General features: G+C 45.9%; 1 protein-coding gene across 1 annotated transcript; it reads right to left on the minus strand.

Annotated features, from left to right (window-relative positions):
• Positions 1–70: 70 nt before the first annotated feature.
• LOC119382717 (uncharacterized) lies at positions 71–18,074 on the minus strand. Its single transcript, XM_037650551.2, has 6 exons — positions 17,815–18,074; positions 17,064–17,158; positions 3,060–3,167; positions 2,786–2,930; positions 1,297–1,334; positions 71–205 (listed from the first exon to the last, which is right to left on the minus strand). The coding sequence occupies exons 3-5, from the start codon at positions 3,163–3,165 to the stop codon at positions 1,298–1,300; spliced, it is 288 nt and encodes a 95-aa protein (XP_037506479.1). The 5' UTR covers positions 3,166–3,167; positions 17,064–17,158; positions 17,815–18,074; the 3' UTR covers positions 71–205; position 1,297.
• Positions 18,075–21,980: the final 3,906 nt, after the last annotated feature.

Below are 21,980 nucleotides of genomic sequence, written 5' to 3' on the forward strand. Positions count from 1 at the left end.
AAATATCCATTGCACTTGGAATTGGAAGCCTGCCTTTAGCTGTAAAACCAGAAGTGCCTTGCAAAAGTGGTAGTAAATGACACACACTTTATTTCTACATCATCTAATTTGTACTACACAACCTTATAAAAAAACCACAGTTGCGCTCTTGGTCTGTGAGTGCTTTGATGCTCCTTCATGCTACCGGGGTATATAGAGCCATATGCTGAAAAAAAAAAAAGAAAAATCATGCGAGGAGAAGCACAAGCATTGCTTCCTTTTGTAGAGCTTCAGTTAGAGTGAGGGTAAGCATAATTAAAGGACAGTGAGTTAATTTTGAAGCAGCCCTTTAAATGACGGTGAAACAGAAAACGCTGATATTTTTACTGCATGTCTAAAGGAAACACTTCATTCTAGTTAGTTTAATGTGCAATCATCAATGAATGCCACAAGTGTTGAAGATTGGGCGAGTTGGTTCGTCGTACTTGAACTGGTATAGCGCATTACGGGGAAGAAGAAATGGCCTAGCATACCGACACAAGAGGACTAGCGCTCTGTCCTCTTGTGTCGGTCTGCTAGGCCATTTCTTCTTCCCCGTAATGCGCTATACCAGTTCATAATTGAATGCACACTTTAGGTCAGTGCTTGGCAGTAAGTGGTACAAATTTATTAGAAAGTTCTGTTCTAGGTCATCTGCATCACCAGGCATATTAATCATTATAGTAGCATTATCATTAAATCTTTTGAGACAATGAAGGCCCCACAATGAAGGATGGTGAATAATGCAGGAGCATAAGAAGAAACCAAGACAAAAAGAGTGCTATATAATTGGTGCCCTTTCTGTCTCCATTTATTCACACGCATTATTCATCAACCTTTTTTTTTTATTGACATGATGTAAGGAGATATTGGCGCACAAATAAGGCGCCGGCTACTCCTTAGCTCTTGGAGTAGATAGGGCCCATAAACATAAAGTACATAGGGTCCATAAATATACTATGATGAACCAACAGGCCCAATAATAGAGCTGTAGTAAAGGCCCCACATCACTGGACTGCCACTGGCCGGGCAAATGATACAAGAAGGACTTGTGTATCTATATATGTATTTTATATCCTTGTATTAGATTCCTGGTGGCAAAAAGGAATTGCTTAAAAAATGCTTGAATGCAACAGATTAGCCAGCACCGTTGCTTGGATTTGTCGCAGATGGATCAGTGTGCTTAAGAGCCAGACTTATTAGCAGCTACTTTTGTATGAATGTTTATGATTAGTCTGATTTTTGTTTCATCGTGGAGTTTAACATGGCCATAATTACCTCAGTGCAGGCGGTTCCAGAGGGACAATCCAAATGACCTGCAATGTGGGAGCAAAATGTTAAGAACTGGCTTCCTCATTGGTATAATCTGTCAAGTTGCTGTGCATTTAGCAAAACAAACTGCAGCCATGGTTTGTTGGACACTTATTGTGGACACCACAGTGTTCTGAACAATTTTCTTGCATCAGACTTAACAAACTAGAAATAGCAAGTGTCATAACAGGCAATCCTTTAGTGGTATGATTTTGAAAACGAAGCACTCCAGTGATTGCTATTTAGAGAAGGTGTTTCACTACAGAAGCCTGCAACAACCTTTTCTCAACGTAGCCACTTTTTTGCATCCACAGCTTTTCTTGCTTTCTTGTCATTGAATATATGCAGTCTCCTGTCATGTGTAAGGCCTTGTGCAGAGCTTGGCTGGCCATGCACAACCATGCTCCCCTTTTCAGCTTGACCTTTGTTCACTGTATTCTGTTCTATCTTTATTTCATTATATTTTAGAAAAACTTCCAGTGGCAGCTTTCACTTTTACTACTTCATTTATTTGTGAGAGTGAAGATAAGTTATTGCAAAGGGCTGTAACCTTACCAATGCTTTAATATGCACATCTCTGCCAACCTTCCATACACACTTGTCCTGTATAAATACTACAAACCTAAATGAATGACAGCCAGTTTATGTAATCTTTTCTGTGTACCCAGCATAGTCTTGTTGGCTACGTATCACGTTATGTCTCATTCTGAACTGTGTTCAGACCGGCACAAATATCCATGGTTCACTCTCACCATTGATGCAGCTACAACTGGCCTACTCTATTAGTGCAACACACACACACACACACACACACACACACACACACACACACACACACACACACACACACACACACACACACACACACACACACGTACAAAAGTAGGGCAGATCGGTGTGTTGCAAGACACCTAACACTGAAAAGAAACACTGCCGGTTTAGACAAATAAAGTATCCTTTGAAATTAAAACCTGTTTCAGAAGAAGGAATAAAAGTTCAATTTTCAAAATTTTGTACAGGAACCTCAGGGCTGGTACGTCAATGTAACATCACAGATTTATTAGCATGCTTTTCGTATTTGAGCTGTTGTGGCTCAATAAACTTTCCTGAATCTTGTTCAGTTTTTGGTTCTCGAGCGTAATGTAGTCTATCTTTTCCAAGGTTAATCGTGCCTGAGCAAGCGTCTTAAGCATCCTTTACTATCAGAGGCAGCTGGTGCTGTAATGTCAAAGTAGCTCCATTACTGTACCATATTTTGCTTCTGCACCTTTCCCATCTTGTCTAGCCTCCTCCCATAGCAATTAATATACGTGGCAGCTTTTCTGGTATTGTAAAAGAGTAATTTATTAACACAGCTCAAATTATTTTTCTATTGAGTGTTCCTTCAAACAGCGATTGTGAAGACTGCAGCACATGCGTGAGAGGTTTATAAAAATAGTGACGGAATGTCTCGTACTTGTCCTTGGCGCCAGCAATCCCGGGCACGGAGCAGCAGGGGATTTCGCAGTTCTTTTGGAAGGAGTGCGGAGCATAGCGGTTGTAGAGACCCCAGATGCTGTTCATGAGCTTCGGGTTGTACTTTGGCAGTGTTGTCTCAACCGCTGCACAGAGCAAAAAATAAAAGCGTGAATTCCTCCAATCCTGAGGTATATTTTCAAGAGATGTAAGTTTCTTTGACAAGTGCTCGTACTGTGGGTCTACTAGGACTTGTTGATCTAGCTGGAACTTACTGCTGGTCGGTGGTTCAAAGATGACGCCGACATTTTTTGTCTGCTCTTCTGTGAGCTTCTTGTGCAGATTCACGGCAGAGTGCATTGTGTATGGTATGGAGGCCATGGCTGAAAACAAAAAAGAATTGGCTTCATTTTCCTGTGTCTCTGCAGTCAACAGTGTAATCTCTGGTAATGTTATGCAACTCATCCAACGCCCATGCAACTCATTCAACAGATTTTACATTGGCAGAATGTATGGTGTATAATATTTCAAACTTGTTTAATAGGCAGATTTCATTTGTTTGCAATATCACCACAAGAATACATACCTAATTGTCTTACTTGTGGAAACACTTCATAGCACTTATTCAGTGCTGTTTCATCAAAAGGCAACAGTTTACAGAAGGCAACAGTTTAGAGTTTTCAACTCAGAGATTGCACTGTGCAATGGCCATACACCTATTACGTTCCTTTTAAGCTGTTATATTGCAGGCCATTGGCTAAGGTGGCACAAACATTCCCTTCAAGAGCAATGCTCCACCTCAGAATGTAGTGACACTGCATGCTAGCCCCTTTCAAGAAGTGGTGACTGCTTGTTCTTTCTCTAGTTTTTTTGCTCACCTGTGTGGCACCTGTCATAATACCACTCGCAACTGCTAGCTAATGCGCGGCCTGACTCAGTGCTTTCTCCTCCGCGCTTTCACACATGAGTTCTAGAAATGCAAGGTTCTGTTAATCTCCTTCCAAACTTGCATCTCACTAGATTTGATGCGTTTCCCCTACGTTCTAAAACTTTTGCTTATAATGTTTTCACTTCATGTAAAGAACACTGGAAAGTTAAGCCATATAAGAGTGATAATTTTGTGATTCAATATGGCTGAATGATGACATAATATGGCAGCATTTTGAGTCAATAAAAGAGGATGAGCGGTCCTCTGGGCCGAGACAGCGAATTCGACGATTTCCATGGGTGCTCTCTTATAATGGTTCGGAAATAAAATTTAATTGGAGTACTTTCTGAACCGTAATAACACCCCAGAATGGCACCTCGTTCAAGTTCCGACCACCGATCTCCATTGTACATCAGTGGTTCCGCCCAGAGGCGTGCGCACTGGGAGGGGGGCGCAAAAGTCTGCCCCATACATTGGCCCCTCCAGTCACCTAAGAGGGGCGCAAAATCTGCCTCGTACATTGACTTAGTAGGAGGGGGTGCTACGATGTACCTTCCCCCCCCCCCCTGATGGGGAACCCTGCGCCTATGGTTCCGCCATCTTGGTTCCACGGAGATATTGCAACAATGAGGCGTTGCAAATGCATAGAGAAAAGGCGTTTTCTGCGAAGCTCTTCGGGGAGAAGGAAAAGAAGAGGGAGCTGGCGTTATATGTGACATTTTTATGGGTGGAGAAAGTGTGCTTGTGACGTATACGTAAGTGACGCCCCAGACAGACACCGCGTGCGCGTGTCTGTTTTGACGACTGCGTAACGACCTCGACGTACAGTATAGACACGCGCCTTTCCTGAACTACGGACCAAAGAACCAAGGACGTCCCAGTTTGTCTTATCAGTGCTCCGGACGCCATCACACACGTGCGCTGATCATGATCGCCGTGCCGCTGTAAACCCGTAAACGGCTTTCTCATCCTCGCTTCCTATCCGCCACGCGTGTCCCTTTGTGACCCCGATAAAGAAAGTCTTGGATGACGTCAGGGGCCAAGAGAGCGCCGCATCATTGTGCGCAGTGCGCTTGGTCGGCCTGGTATCTCGCCAACATTTGTATACGGGCTGCGATGAGGTCCCAAAGAAATCTTCCTGGAATCGGTCCGGTCGCGATTGACAGAGATTGCGAGTGTGTATGGTCTCTTTCAGCCATATATATATATATATATATATATATATATATATATATATATATATATATATATATATATATATATATATATATATATATATATATATATATATATATATATATATATATATATTCATTCATGATCGGAAAGACAGTCCAGGCGAGAATAGATTGATTGGTGGTGACAAATCGTGGTGTCCAAGTGAGCAGAGGGACAAACACCTTGATATGTATATATCAGCTGTCCAAAAAGATATAATCAGGGCGTACGAAAAAAATCGGCCATCTCGCAACAACCTATCAAAGTCAGAACAAAAAGCACTCGATGAACTCCGGAGAAACGCCAACATTACCATCAAGCCTGCTGATAAAAGGGCTTGCATAGTAATTCTAAACACGTCGGATTACCTAAAAGAAGGGGAGCGACAGTTATCAGACACAAACTTCTACAAAGAACTTCCAAAAGACCCGACTCCCGAATTTGAGAGTGAGATAAAAGCACGGCTAAATAATCTCCGCCGGGAGGGGAAAATTGCCGGCAAAATGCTAAAAGCGATGTTGCCGGCCCATTCTGTTCCCGGTCGCTTCTATCTACTCCCTAAAATACACAAAGCAGGCAATCCGGGACGTCCGATAGTATCCAGTAACAGTACATCAACAGAAAATATATCAGAATTCATTAATTCCCTGATAAAAGACATCCCACCGACTTTTCCCTTACCTAAAGGACACAAACCATTTCATCCGCGAAACTTCTAGTCTCAACATCCCAGTTGATAGCTTCCTGGTGACCATGGACGTCTGCTCACTGTACACTAACATACCCCACCGCGACGGAATTGGGGCTACGGTTCTGAGTATGTGAAGTTTGACTCATCGACCGGTGTAAGTGGCGAGGTACTGTCTAAACTTCTCGATCTTGTCTAAACCATAACCATTTTGAGTTTAATGGCAAGCACTTCCTTCAGGTCAGTGGCACTGCAATGGGTACAAAAATGGCCCCGAACTTTGTGAGCACCTTTATGGCATCTCTTGAAATCCCATTTATTGAGGGGCGCGCCTTGAAACATTTGTATTACAGAAGATTCTTGGACGACATATTCATTATATGGAACCACGATGAGGGGAGCCTTCCATAGGCGTGCGCACAGGGGGGGGGGCGGCCGCCCCCCCTAATCACCTAAGAGGGAGGGCGCAAAATCTGCCCCGTACATTGAGCCTTCTAGTCACCTAAGAGGGTGGGGGGGGGGGGGGCAAAATCTGCCCCATACATTGACTTAGTAGGGTGGGGGGGGGGCGCTGCGATGAACCTTCGCCGCCCCCCCCCCCCTGATGCGGAACCCTGCGCACGCCTATGGAGCCTTCAACAGTTCATATGGGATTTCAACGAGCTCCACCCATCAATTAAATTCACGCATAGCATTTCTAAAACTAGCATTAACTTCTTGGACGTGACTGTTTCTGTCAGAAATGAACGCCTTTCAACAAACCTTTACAGAAAGCCTACAGACCGGCAAATGTACCTACATTTCAACAGTAGCCATCCAAGACATTGCAAGACGGGTATTCCATATTGTCAGGCCTACAGGTATCGAAGAATATGCACCGATATACAGGAATTTGACAAACACTCAGAACGCCTAAAGAATTCCCTATCACAACAAAATTATCCCGAAGACATTATTGACGATGCCATACTACGTGCTCGCAACGTGAACCGGAATGACATAATTAAGGAGCCAAAAACAGTATACAAAACAACTTCCCAAACAAATCTTGTACTAACTTACTTCTCATCGGTGCCACGAGTTAACAACATACTTTCCCGCCACTTCAACATAATTAGGCAAAGCAAACGACTGACTTCCATCCTCGCGGAGCCACCTCGCGTGATGTACCGCAGGGATAAAAACCTGAAGGACATTCTTGTCAGAGCAAAAACAAACCCCGCCAAAATTGAGCCAGGGTGCCATCCCTGCGGAAAAGCTCGTTGCAAGGTATGCCCACACATGGTCACAACGCGTGAATCAAAGGCAAGCTTCTCAGATTTCAAATTCAACATCACCCAAAACCTAAAGGTGACTCCAGCAATGTGATATACATGTTACATTGTAACGTCTGCGGGCATACATCGGCCAAACGGACACGCCATTTCGGCTGCGGTTTAATATAAATCACCGGTACCACGCCACTTCACTGCCGAAGCTACTCTTATCCAGACATCTACGCTTGCCAAACCACAGCTTTGAAAATATCTGCGTAACTCTTTTACAGTCCGGTTTCCAAAACACGCGCGCGCGCGAACAACGTGAGGCACATTTTATCTTTAAATTTAGAACATTAACAGCCGGCATCAATGAGGACCCTGGAAGACTCTCCTGCCTCCGAGATATAAGTCAAAATGAACTTGGCAACACGGAACCATAATTGGGACCATGCCTGTTTCTTGACTGGTGCAGTGTCGTTTACTTTCTTGCTTTTCTTTTCTTTTCTCCCTTTTTTTGTTTATTTTTTGTTCATGTTTTTCACTACTTGTACAATGTAAAGTGCTTACGCTCCTCTACCACTTGGAGCCTATTCACAGGGAGCGGGCGGAGATGAAAGGCGGTATCATCCTGCGTCATCCTGCCTTCCGCGACAACAATTTTGGGTGGCCCTGCGCCCGACGCGAACCGACAAAACACCTTCAACGACTTCGTGCCATACACAGTCAGCGTTTTTTTTTTTTTCCCTCGCCTCGTTTTCTGACTTCGTCGGTGTTCTTCTCTCTCCTTTATTTCTTTTTTTTTCTTTTTTCTCGTAATCTATCTCCCCCACTCTCTGAAATGTCCTTGAAGGCGAGAGGGACGCGGCAAGAAGCAAGACCGAACTTCGACGTCAGTTTTAGCTCATCCCCCGAGGAAGGGAGGTCCCCTCCCGAAACTGTTGGGAAATAAATATTTATATCACTGTTGACAACGCCTCTGTCGTTTTATTATACCCATTACCCGAGAAGAACTGGCCCATTGAACCATATCTACACTTATATATATACATGTAATTGCTATAACGATAAAGGAGCTGTCTTCGCAGGCGAATTTTACGGCGAGTGGCGTAGCCAGGGGGGGGGGGGGGGAGGCACACCGGGCCCGTGCCCCACCTCGATTTTTTTTTTTTTTTTTTTGCCGTGGCACACAGAGCACAAAATTACACTCGACCACATCTGCCTGCCCGGCCCCCACTTCAGATCAAGGTGGTGCCCCCCCCCCCCCTCAAAAAAAAATTTTTCTGCCTACGCCCCTAGTTGTAGACACTTTGTTGCTGCTAAAGTTACCTTGACAATTACCTTTTCACAGACGGCTCCCTGGGCGCCGCCATAATTCTCTCTTTGGAGGGTCACGTTAAACAGGCGTGACCCCCCAAAAATGCATTGGCGAGGCTGTGACGTCAGTCTTTGTAAGGTCAACTTGTTGGCTAGTTGGTAAAGCATGATGAAACGGGAAACAGCGCGGTAAACGACGACGAAGAAGGAACACACACACCACACCACACGAAGCGCTGACTTACAACTGAAGTTTATTCGGGCGAAAAGTATATAAATACACTTTTAGGCGCACCACGTCACAAACAAAATGACATAAACAAAGCATGAAAAAAACACAGAGACACAAAAAACAGAAACCTTGGTCATCGCCACATGGTGCATCGTGACTGGAAGGCGTAAGCGGTTCAGTTGATACGGTTAGCCGATAAATACGAAATTTCTTTGTCAGATAGTAAAACAGATGGACTACTAACACACTTTTCTTTTAACAATGAAATGTGATGCGCTTCGATAATCTCTCTTGTCATTTGATTTTGGTTCCTAGCTAACACGTCACAATTCTCAAACTTAGGGCGACAACCACATTGCTTACAATGAATACCCAAATGGCCACTAACGGAACTGGTCACGTTATTGTTATGCTCACGAAGTCTATCATTTAAACACCGGCCAGTCTGGCCGATGTAGAATCTGCCGCATGACAAGGGAATACGGTAGACGACATTACTTATACATGACACGAAAAGGTGACTTGTGTTGTTTACTACAGCCGATACTGTCATCGGGGGTGCTGTTGACGCGGTTACACATTTTTGACAACTTGTTAGGTGCACTCAACACGACTCTAACATTGACCCGCTGACCAGTCCGCTTCAAATTGTGTGATACTTTATGCAAGTAAGGTAAAACTGTAGGTAAGGTAAATGCAAGTAGGTTTTACCTTACTTGCATAAAGTATCACACAATTTGAAGCGGACTGGTCAGCGGGTCAATGTTAGAGCCGTGTTGAGTGCACCTAACAAGTTGTCAAAAATGTGTAACCGCGTCAACAGCACCCCCGATGACAGTATCGGCTGTAGTAAACAACACAAGTCACCTTTTCGTGTCATGTATAAGTAACGTCGTCTACCGTATTCCCTTGTCATGCGGCAGATTCTACATCGGCCAGACTGGCCGGTGGTTAAATGATAGACTTCGTGAGCATAACAATAACGTGACCAGTTCCGTTAGTGGCCATATGGGTATTCATTGTAAGCAATTAAGTTTGAGAATTGTGACGTGTTAGCTAGGAACCAAAATCAAATGACAAGAGAGATTATCGAAGCGCATCACATTTCATTGTTAAAAGAAAAGTGTGTTAGTAGTCCATCTGTTTTACTATCTGACAAAGAAATTTCGTATTTATCGGCTAACCGTATCAACTGAACCGCTTACGCCTTCCAGTCACGATGCACCATGTGGCGATGACCAAGGTTTCTGTTTTTTGTGTCTCTGTGTTTTTTTCATGCTTTGTTTATGTCATTTTGTTTGTGACGTGGCGCGCCTAAAAGTGTATTTATATACTTTTCGCCCGAATAAACTTCAGTTGTAAGTCAGCGCTTCGTGTGGTGTGGTGTGTGTGTTCCTTCTTCGTCGTCGTTTACCGCGCTGTTTCCCGTTTCATCAGTCTTTGTACTCCCGTGCGCAGCCCAGCATGGCGGCGTTTTCTTCTCCTGTGAAAAGGTCCATAGGCGTGCGCAGGGTTCCCCATCAGGGGGGGCGAAGGTTCATCGCAGCGCCCCCCCACCCTACTAAGTCAATGTATGGGGCAGATTTTGCGCCCCCCCCCCCCTCTTAGGTGACTAGAAGGGTCAATGTACGGGGCAGATTTAGCGCCCCCCCCCCTCTTAGGTGATTAGGGGGGGGGGGCGGCCGCCCTCCCTGTGCGCACGCCTATGAAAAGGTCTATACTAATTCGCAGTTAATCGGTATAATTCGCTAATTGGCCGCAAGTGGCTGCTCATGGCGCGTAACATCATTCCACAAGCGAAGCATATGCAATGGCCTTTGACTATGGAAACCCGATAGGGGATGAGGTCGGAATAAAGTGGCACTCGAGTTGCGTTATTCCGAAACTATATAAGCTCAGCTGGTACCATGAACCGCAGTTGCTGATAGTACTGGTTTTCTTTGAGTGTATGAACCGTCATGAGTGCGTACAGTCACTCGTACCTGCCGAGGCACGACAAGCATAGGCGTGCGCCGGGCTCCCCTTCAGGGGGGGGGGGAGGGTGAAGGGCGAAGGTTCGTCGCAGCGCCCCCCGCCCAATTATGTCAATGTGTGGGTCTGCCTTTGCGCCCCCCCCCCCCTGTTAGGCGAAAGGGGGGGGGGGGGCGAACGCCCCCCTGTGCGCACGCCTATGACGACAAGGACATTAAAATGAGGGCGTCGTCCAGGAAAGATTGCGTCGCTCTCGCTTGTGGAATTCCTAGGTACAGTATCGCACGCGCACATATATCTTGTCTCGACTGAAACAGCGGTTAGCTCGTGGTGTCAGAATGTACCAACGGCGTGTAAACGAACGTCTGAGATAAAAGAAAAGCATTAAACTAACGGTGGAATCCACTGAAAGCGCTTTTCCGGCTGGATGTGCGTGCCCGACCATTCCTGGTTGCAGCGTATTGTGCGCATGTCCACGTGCCGCCACACACCCGGCCATATCGGACAAATGGCGGACATAGAGGCACTTCCAGGTTCTTATCGAACTGCTGCTTCTGTCGCCACTTTACAAAGACGTGTGTATCGAAGGGCGCACGGAAGACAATGCCCACTGGGCGACTGTTGACGAACGGCAGAACACGGAACAACAGACTAACGCCATTACAACCTCGCGAGATACGCGCCACGTGATCTATAGCTCGTTCCTATGGGGCAGGAAAACAGTACTGCTATTCTAAGCGCGTCTTCTTTCCGCAGAGCGTTTCACCGCCAAATAGTTGCGATCAGTGGCGTAGGCAGAAATGTTTTTTGTTTTTTTTTTTTTGGGGGGGGGGGGGCACCTCCTTGATCCGACATTGGGTCCGGGCAGATAAGTTGGGTCGAGTGACAGTTTGTCCACTGTATCCCATGGGGGAAAAATATTTCGGAGAGGGGGAGGCACGGGCCCGGTGTGCCCCCCCCCCCCCCCCCGAAATTTTTTGCTTGACAATATTGCTACACAAGGAACTGCCGGATAATCGCCAACAGGCCACTATAAGGAAAAACGACTTTTCTCGTACGAGTAGATAACTCTTTCACACCAAAAACACCACACTTGCTGCTCGAAGACGCTCGGAAGACGAGGAAATGCGCGCAAAAAGAAAGTGCGCATGGCGACGCCACGTCGTAGATTCTGATGGCATCTACTAGGGCCTACATAGATCCTAATAAGTAAAAATGAAGTACATTGTCTTCCGAAGGAGCCAGAGACTTAGTATACCAACTTTCAGGAAATCTGGTCGAGCCAATGCGGCCAAAACACGAAAGAACACTTTGAAATCCGTGACGTAACCGTCGAAGATTTCGGCGGGAAATTTAAAAGTGAGATTTTTTTGTATTTATTTTCGTATGTGTTGGTAAACCTATGGTGGTGAAATTAACCACACGAGTGTTCGGAGTAGAATTTATCAGTCTAAGCATATTTATATTTTCAGTAACATTAGTGCGTAACTTATACGAGCGGACAGTCGTCTCTGAAACACATTTGCTTCGAAGAAAATAAAATGCTGCCTGTATATCTTCAATAAACAATGAATTGACTACGGGTGAACAGGGAACAGTAACTGAGTGCGTCCAGAAAAAAGCGCTACACTTTTGAAGCCCTCACGCAAGGTGAGAGCGAAGTTAAATAATAGAAAAAAAAAGTGACATTGAGCGCATGAAACGCAGACAGCGCATGTCCAGAACTCGCAGAAACGCCAGTGCGCCACAGCAAACTCTTACTGTGCACCCATTGTGTTCACTCCCCAAAGGGCGTACAACAAGAGTACACTCTAAGAAAAAATTGAGTATTTGGGGAGTATTTCTGCCACACAACGATAATCGTCATCTGGTTTGCTCGCGTTTCCTTTTTTGAAAACCTGGCTCTCGTCACTTTCCTATGAATAATGCTATGTCACGCAGACAACGCGCGCGCCGTTCGTGACCGGGAAGTGCCGGGACCGCGGTGATAACGCGAGGAAAGTACGCGAGGTGGATGACGATTATCGTTGTGTGGCAGAAATACTCCTCAAATACTCGATTTTTTCTTAGAGTGTAGGAGCTTGTGATATTCAGCTTATTACAAGCTTACGCCTTTTCTTGTTCCCATGCAACACGCCAGGCAGTACGGTAGCATTCCTCCTTTCCCGCTGGGTTGAGCTTTTGTCGCTACCCGTTCCAGTAACAATGCGTATACCCCAAACGACAGGTGTCTCGTTAACAATGCGTAGGCTGACGGGCAACAATGAGGCGTGACAACCACACAGTAATTTTTGAAAAAGCTTTTGTGGCGTTGGGGTGCTTTCACCGCCAAAAGATCGACGACCTGAAAAGGAGGAGCGGTATCGTCATACGGCAGCGTATTTGCGTACCGTATTTCCGTATCTAGCTAAAGGTACGGAAATACGGTATGCAAATACGGTACGGGACTACGGTAGCGCTCCCTCCAGCTCGCTGTGCTTAAAGTGCGTCCCCCGATCGATAGGTGCATCGTTAACAATGCGTAGTCTGACAGGCAACAACACCCCACAGTAATTTTTGAAAAATCCTTTGTAGTGTTGGGGTGCCTTTACTGGAATTAGGAGCGGCAAAAACGAGTGAGAGAGGAGAAGCGCTACCGTAGTCCCGTACCGTATTTGCATTCCGTATTTCGGTAACTTGCTAAAAATCTCTACTGTAAAGGGTAACGTACTTTCAGGACCATTTTTCGGTAACGTGAGGTGTCGCGTTACTCGTTACTTTTCATTCCAATTATCCTCTCAGTCTTACACAAAATTCATTCGTCTTGTAGGAGCGCCTTTCTCGGAGCTCGCCCCGACGTTATTTTGCCGCTGCTGCGGACTGCTGTCGGCCCGCCAAGCGTTGACAAAGCGCAACCGCACGGAGTCCTTTTTTTTTTTTTTTTTGCGCGGTGGAAATTTCAAGGGGAGCAAATTCCCGAAAGTTATTAAGTGGATCTGCTATATTTTCGGCTACCTTGCTGTCGAGGTACGTTCAAGTTGTCGTTGATTGTCGATGAAGCGAAGCGTAATGCGGTCCTCGTAACCGTCAAAAGCGAACTGTCGAGATCTGCTCGGATTGCGGACATCAAGACCCCGTGTGAGCTCCAGCACAAATGAAATGCCTTCTGAACGTAATCGCCAACTGAAGATAGCGACTGTCTCGGTACCTTTGATGCCGCATGGCATCGCCATGAGCGGGCTAAAGGAAAACTTTCCGCGCGTTCACCATGCTCTTCCTTAAATGCATGAGTACCATATATTGCATCCGTAAGTGAGTCAAGCTGTCCCATGAAATCTTTGAAACGCAGCTGTTGCTTATATTCAGAGGTTTGTAGTTACATTAGGAAACTGTCCCTGCAATACTCTAGCACTGTTTATAAACTTCGTATTCAAAATTAGTTTTGCTTCCTGCTATTTGCAACTGCGCCTACGCTGCTGGTTATTGAAATCCTGAGCAAGTGAGGCCAACCTTAATAATAATAATAATATCTGGGGTTTAACGTCCCAAAACCACGATATGATTATGAGAGACGCCGTAGTGGAGGGCTCCGGAAATTTAGACCACCTGGGGTTCTTTAACGTGCACCTAAATCTAAGTACACGGGCCTCAAACATTTTCGCCTCCATCGAAAATGCAGCCGCCGCGGCCGGGATTCGATCCCGCGACCTTCGGGTCAGCAGTCGAGCGCCATAACCACTAGACCACCGTGGCGGGGCGAGGCCAACCTTGAACACTTTTACATACGCAGTCGCAATATTTGCGGGAATTATAGAGGTCATACTGAAACAAAAAAAAAAGAAAACTTGTTTATGTGCGCAAATACTTTCCCCAGATTTCCTTTATTCATAGGCGTGCGCAGGGTTGCCCATCAGGGGGGGGGGGGGGGCAAAGGTTCATCGCAGCGCCTCCCCACCCTACTAAGTCAATGTATGGGGCAGATTTTGCGCGCCCCCCTTAGGTGATTAGGGGGGCGGCCGCCCCCCCCCCCCCTCCGTGCGCACGCCTATGCCTTTATTGCTACAAAATTTCCGCATTTATTTTGGTAGTAGAAGCACGTCTTATGCAGGTTTGTTCATTGGCGTTTCTATTGCGGAGAGCGTTGATGATGATATCGATCACTTTGTGTTTAATGACCCATTCCGAAAAATAGCTTCCCATGTGCCACAAAGCTAGAAGCCATCACATGCAACTACACAGGTAACTTTAGGCCACTATATAGTACTGCGAAGATGCGGAAGATTTATGCAAATTATTCTCGTTTAATGAGTACTTCGGGTAAATTTTTTGTTTGGGCGACAACTTTAATCTTACATCTGAATAGGAGTTTTACAAAGTTGCTTTTGTAGGTTATTGAGGTGAAGACGCACTGATTAACGTTTCTGACTATGGTGTAACGGTAACGGTAACGTGTTAACTTTGTTTATGGGTAACGCAGGGCGGTAACGCGTTCCTTTTTTAGCGTAACGAGTAACGTATTCAGTTACTTTTTCTAGGTAACGCACAACACTGGATAAGATACACTGCGCCAGACAGCGATAGCCACAGACAGACAGACAGACAGACAGACAGACAGACAGACAGACAGACAGACAGACAGACAGACAGACAGACAGACAGACAGACAGACAGATAGACAGACAGTATGGTGTATAGATAGATAGATAGATAGATAGATAGATAGATAGATAGATAGATAGATAGATAGATAGATAGATAGATAGATAGATAGATAGATAGATAGATAGATAGATAGATAGATAGATAGATAGATAGATAGATAGATAGATAGATAGATAGATAGATAGCGAACTTTATTGGGTCCTGAGGAGTCACTGACAGGACCCCTAACGGGAGGCCGCGAATAGCCACAGTTTTCTTTTTTTGCCAGCAATATGAGCTGGAACACTTGACACGAAATGACAAAATATGATTTTCACCACAATAACTTTTAAAGAAAACGTATCTTGCCATGCCCTCCACCCAAGTGGTCCGGCCCTTTCTCACGACGATTTTAGAATATCGTTGTTAGGATAATAGCTCACGCACTTTCCGGGATGTTTCCACGTAATTTAATCGTAAATTTACCACCAATTTGGTATTTCTCGCCAACTTTCTCGAATACCGGCTATAGTTAATTTTTTGCTAAGATCTGGCTGTGTAACAATGGGCATACGTGCCGCTTGACGCGTGTACTTGAATCGCTGAGTCGTTGAATACGTATACCCTTCTTCATAATAATTATCATAACGTGTAAAACATATATCATCACTAACGCAACCCCCGTAAAGATAGACTGCTAACCACATTAACATCGCCGATAATCTCCAAATAATGGCTTTCCACTTGGAATTTTAAGTATTATAATAATGATATCTTTATTCATTGGAAGAGAGTTATGGTGCTCGACTGCTGACCCGAAGGTCACGGGATCGAATCCCGGCCGTGGCGGCCGTATTTCGATGGAGGAAAATGATAGAGGTCTAAATCTAGGTACACGGCCGTGTACATACCTAGATTTAGGTGCACATTAAAGAACACCAAATGGTCAGAATTTCCGAAGCCCTCCACCATGGCGTACCTCATAATCATATCGTGGTTTTGGGACGTCAAACCACAACAATTATTATTATTTATTCATTGGAAGAAGTTCGAAATCTCCGAATCGAATCGGGCAAGCTGATATTTATTTCTTGCTGAATGCGAGACAAAGGCGAAAAAATGTTTGGAGACAAAGCCTATTGTTATACTGCTGAGAATGTTGATAAGTATATATCTGGTATGTCTCAATGCTATCGTCTGAGGAACGTCTTTCGTAAATGGTTACGTCAATCCGACAGCCTGAAATATGCGTTATAAATTTTTTTTGCTGTCTATTTCATGCAAATGCATGTAGTTGGTCAACACGTGCACTTTTACATATAGACGGACATGCGTTAATATAAACATGGAAACACTTTGCAAAGTACGTGCTGAAGAGTTTACATTCATAAACAAATAATCCTCCTCGATCGAGCTTATAGTTACCAAGAAACACCGCACGCCCTTGCAGGCGATATGTCGTGCACGACATGCGCGATAAATGACGAGTATCTCTGGACAATACTCTAGGCTCTACGTACAACTTTTTACAGCGCGAAGGAGCAGGAGAGAGATAAAATGCTGATAAATAAAATAACAGTTATGCAGTGTAAGCAACAGAAAGATTAGCAAAGTACTCCCAATCACGTGTGGAGCAATCTGCTTGCACGTGTAGAGTGCGTGCCGCTAGTATGCATATCTGTAAGTGAAGCCACGCTTTAATAAGTAGCCAGTGGTAGAAAGACAAAGCGGCCTCCCTGGGAACAGCACCGGCGCTCAGAGATTGTGTCCGCGCGCAAAGGTGACCACAGCCTCGCAATAAAGATTAGAAGTAAACCGAGAGATAACAGTGCTTGGAAAAAAAGGAAAGAGAAGTAGAGAGAGAGAGAGAGAAACGTGCTTTCGAATGCAGTGTGGACAAGCGTATCTCAGGCTTTCTTTACACACTTAGTTTCAGGGCGCATCAGGGCGTACGTGAATGACGTCGCAAAAGGCAGATACGTCCGGATACATCCGGGGCTTTCTCGGCCCTGCTTGACAAACAACAGGAACATTCGTCGATGAACTCACCGCCGTACGACTTGCCGCAGTCGCGCAGCAAACTGTCGGCTTGTGAGACGAAGCTCAAATGAGCGATGTTGCAGCCGTGAGCCCTCAGTTTCGTTCTGGAAAAAGAGCACAATAAATGCCGCTTACAGCACGAGAAATGTGACTTCGATAGCATGTGTGGCAAATGATTAGGGCCAACCTTTTTCCACGTGAAGTAGACGTTAGCGGAAACCATGATCTGGTTTTGAAAATGCTTCGAAGTGTGACAGTTGATTGAATATGGCTGTTGGTAACACGCGTCTTGTGCGTTAACCCACGTCCGACATGCGTTATGTGGGAAGTTAAATATGTAAGTTTAACTTGCTGATGTAATAGGCAGTTTTAGAATAGGGTACGCAAAACTTTGCGTTAGCGTTTGTCGCCACTGCGCTTGAGTCATACGCTATCCTCTTTGGTACCGACGTTACGTGACGTACGCAACGAACGCTATCTTTACGTACCCTATATTTTAGACTGCCTAATGAACCCGCCACGGTGATCTAGTGGTTATGGTACTCGACTGCTGACCCAGAGGTCGCGGGGTTGAATGGCGGCGAAAATGCTCGACGGCCGTGTACTTAAATTTAGGTGAACGTTATAGAACCCCAGGTGGTCGAAATTTCCGGAGCCCTGCACTACGGCGTCCCTCATAATCATATCGTGGTTTTGGGATGTTAAACCCCAACAATTATTACTAAAGCTGGCTAATGAGGGCAACCGGTACGCAATTCACCTTTTAGCAGGCACTGTGGAGCACAACTTGGCTCTGTTGCGGACGCGGCGCGCTGAAGCAGACGTCTCCGCCGCGTAGTTTCGCTTTGACGACGGAATGGTGCGCTGCTTCGCCGCTAGAGACTCGCGCTCCTTGTGCGTAATGGTTGACGCTGTCGTGGAGAATCGCCGAACAAGGAAAAATGACTAGTTGAAATGTACTGGAGACTAGAGAAAAGGTTCGTCAGTTCGCAAAGGCAGCCTAACGACACGCAGGACTCGCGAAGAGTGATAAGCGTCTCCAGGCTGCAGGAGGTTGCTGCGATAGGCGGTGTCCGCGATAATGCATTGGGCGCGATAATAACCTTGGCAACCGAATGCGTTACAGAAAAAACAGTAACTATTTATGAATGGTCGCTTTGGAAGAGCTTTTGCACAAATATTTTGTGAACTGTTACGCGGATTCATGGACGAATCAAATTTTCTACAATGTTTTCAAGTGGGCTCTAAAAACATCGCAGCTTCGAAGCCTATTGGAAACCATGATAGCTATAGTGTACTAGAATATTCTCGAAGCAAACGCCAGTAGACGCCACTGGTGGCGTTGCTGCGCCTTTTTCTAGTCGCCGAGCCGGTTCGGGCTGGTTTGGGCCGGTTCGGACGCGCTTTGCGACTTCTTACTCGTCTGTAGTGCGGCGCTATACTTTCGGCAGTGTCTCCTTCCACCGGGTGGAAGGAGACGTTAGGTGGGCAAAGCGTTCGGTTCACCCATATAGCCGCTTAAAACCGGCTTGACTTGGCTTGAAGTGTATAAGTAGGTGGCGGCAGAGTAGCGTTCAGGCCCGTTTGTGTGGCTTGCGTGGTGAGTGTTGGCAGAGGAGGCACACTACCGTACTGATGTTGATATTGAGCGTGAACTGTGTGCATTAACGAGAACTGTGTGTGTTGTAGAAGTCGTAGCAAATCGTTGCCGCTTTTGTTGCGATGTCCTCCGGTTCAGTGGACCACTACCAAATATATAAGCAATGATAACGAGCTGTACGAGCATGAGATAAAGGCCATGTGTTAGTGATTTGTGAAATGTGTCTGTTTGACGCACAGCTTGTACTGTGGCGTACGTGTATGTGTGGTAAGTGCGTGCTCTGCGTGGCCCGTTTGTGTGGCTTGCGTCATAGAGTTTCCTACAATACTTACTAGAGGGAACTCTGGCGCTAGTGTCTATGGGAGCTGCAACGCATGACGCTTCAGCCAGCATGGGAATGATGGGTAGTACACAAATTTGTCTAAACTTCGTACTTTCGGCTCCGTTTAGCTCCGCGTTGGCTGCATCCGCTTTGTCGCAAAACAAATTTCAGCAAAAGTCAGCAGTTTCACTTCGCCACTTTAACTTCTTTAGGCTCAGCGATTTAAATCTGGTCACGAAGTTCACAACGATCCATTCTTTTATCCGAAATAAAACAAAAACATAGCAATAAACAAAGCCACAAGTACGTTTGAAGCCGCAAGCACGAAGACTAGGCAAATTTGTGTACTACCCATCATTCCCATGGTAGCTGAACGATCGCAGCGCCAGAGTCCCCTCTAGTTAATTTTAGGAAACTCTATGGCTTGCGTGGTGGGTGCTGGCAGGGGAGGCACGGCACTACGCACTACTGTACTGGTGTTGATATTGAGCGTGAACTGTGCGCATTAATGAGAACCACCTCTGACCGTAGGGACGTGATCGCGTTGTGTATGTTGTAGAAGTCGTAGCAAGTCGTTGCCGCTTTCGTTCCTGCGATGTCCCCCTGTTCAGTGGACCATTGCCAAATCTATCAGATATGATAACGAGCTGTACGAGTATGAGATAAAGGCCATGAGTTACGTGATTTGTGAATGTCTGTCTGACGCACAGCTTGTACTGTGGCGGACGTGTATGTGTGGTAAGTGCGTGCTTTGCGTGGATCGATCGCTTACAGTTGGAAAGTCATTTGGGCGAAGTGTACTTGAACCATCACTTTTATTTAACGGTGCGGCTAGGGTTACGTCCAGACGTAACTGTAGCCGTCGCTATCGTTACGCCCAGACCAGGGGCGTAGCCAGAAATTTTTTTTCGGGGGGGGGGGGGGGGTTCAGCCATACTTTATGTATGTTCGTGCGTGCGTTTGTATGTGTGCGTGTATATATACGCAAGCAAAATTGAAAAATTTCGGGCGGGGGGTTTGAACCCCCCCCCCCCCTGGCTACGCCCCTGGCCCAGACGTAACTGTCCACGGGGTCCAAATCTACTGTCCCTGAGAATATTTGACGTAAGTTAGGGGTGGTCACCTTGTGGTCGGTGTGAAAGGTTAGACGTTTACACCTATCCACTGTAACTGTAACGTTCAGCACGGCCGCTCGCGGCCATACATTCAGTATCACTGTCGTATCACCGATTTACCAGCATCACTTATGTATTGAGACGTGCGTGGTTTGTTTTGCCGGACTGTTTCGCGTATCAGCAGCTCTGTTGTCGAGACAGACCAGCTGACGCATTTTAGGAAGACGTTAATTTCGGCCTCCGCCGGGGCCACGCTGCCTTCAGCCATCGTCTCGGGTGCTGCCTTTTCCTTAGCTTCGTTGAGGCGGTCAACCTCAGTTTGGGGCAATCACGGTTAGTGAAATAAAAGTGAAATAACTGCAGGCCTCCATCGAACTTGATGTAAGTACGGTTTGCGTGCCCGTGTTGATGTATCGCACGTCCACTAGGGTTACGTCCAAGGAGGTTAAAATAAAATTTGCTGGAGTGGAGGAGGCGCCCCTCAGCTGAAGCCGGGTGCCGCCATCTTGCCATAGGCAGAAAGCGCGCGTTCCGCAACGCATGCTGCAGCGGCCGCATAGATGTTCTAGCTGTTCTCTGGCGTGGTGGCGTCCGGACGTTGTTGGATACATTGTGTGTTGCGTACGGCTGTATAAATCGAGCGAAAAGGTACTCTGGGATGAAGTTTCAGTTGTAAGCAGAACATTTCGAGCTCGATGAAAACTTCTCTCTATGCCGGAACATATCCTGACAGCCCGCAATCTGTCTCTAATTTCACATCTGACGGTCATTCTTTTTTCCTAACCGGTTTCGTAAGGGCTCAAATGTTCGAAGCACGTCGGGGCAGGCTGTTTGACGGGAAGTCTGGAAGCCAAAAGACGGCGATCGCATATGTTAGCTGCGACCTGGCAGTTCTTCGACTAGCTGTGCTTGACGCATTTGTAAAACACTTGCAAAACCCAGTGATACACATTCTTGTGCTTGTTGACACCACTGGTGCGGAGCGCGAATAGGAAAATAACGCACCGCTTGCTATTCATTGAAATTATATAAATAGGCGAGATTTCGTTATCGGTTGCCCTGTTCGTGCTATAAAACGGTAGCTCGCAACTACGAGGTTGAGTAACGTCATTTGGGCAATATACAAGGACCTGTTTTTTCTTACATTCGTGCATTTTTTCGTTATATTTGTAGCTTTATGCAGCGATCGAGTAAAACCAGCAGGTCTGAACTGTGCAGTGCTCTTTCCAGCTGCAAATAAAGCGACCTAATTCCGATCGCCCAGGGGTACTCCGGCCGTTAGATGCGTTCAAATTGAAAAAAAGTTGAAGATGTGAAAGTTGCATCACCTATACGGCAGCATTACGAAGAAATGCTTCTTTTCCAAGAAGAGATAAAACAGCTCAAGATGAAAATTCTGCAGCAGAAAAATTGCACACTAACCAAAAAGAGCGAGGCTCGATCCTCAAGTGATAATAAAGGAGATCAAGGATCAAAAGCTCATGTCTGAGTAGGGCAGGGCGATGTTCACTGCAGCCTTCCCCCATACATACAGCAACCCCTAGGGCACGAAAAGACCAGAAAGGCACGTATTCCATCCGAGCTGCGGGCGTTTGCGTTAACGCTGCACTTCTATTCTCCATCAGCTTACGAATATGTACGCACGAAGTTTAATCGCGCACTGTCAGCAGAGCGCTCTATACGAGAACGGTGTACAGAATTCCATCAAAGGAAATGCTGGCTTCACAAATGAGTCACTGTCTCGAAAAAGCTAGCCCAATGCCGCACAAAAACTCTACTGTACTTTGATTGTTGATGACAAATGAGAAAACATGTTGAGATTGTGGGCGACTAAACGGTTAGATATGCGGACTTTGGGACTGGAATACATGATGACAGACTATGCTCGT

The sequence above is a fragment of the Rhipicephalus sanguineus genome, chromosome 2, assembly GCF_013339695.2.
Source record: "Rhipicephalus sanguineus isolate Rsan-2018 chromosome 2, BIME_Rsan_1.4, whole genome shotgun sequence".
Lineage (NCBI taxonomy): Eukaryota > Metazoa > Arthropoda > Arachnida > Ixodida > Ixodidae > Rhipicephalus > Rhipicephalus sanguineus.

Bases quoted from the DNA above. Each gene is read 5' to 3' on its own strand.
- LOC119382717 (XM_037650551.2), bottom strand. From the start codon at position 3,165: ATGGCCTCCATACCATACACAATGCACTCTGCCGTGAATCTGCACAAG. The intron at 2,931-3,059 runs GTAAGTTCCAGC...TGCTCTGTGCAG, and splicing joins CTTTGAACCACCGACCAGCA to CGGTTGAGACAACACTGCCA. The intron at 1,335-2,785 runs GTACGAGACATT...CCCACATTGCAG, and splicing joins ATTGCTGGCGCCAAGGACAA to GTCATTTGGATTGTCCCTCT.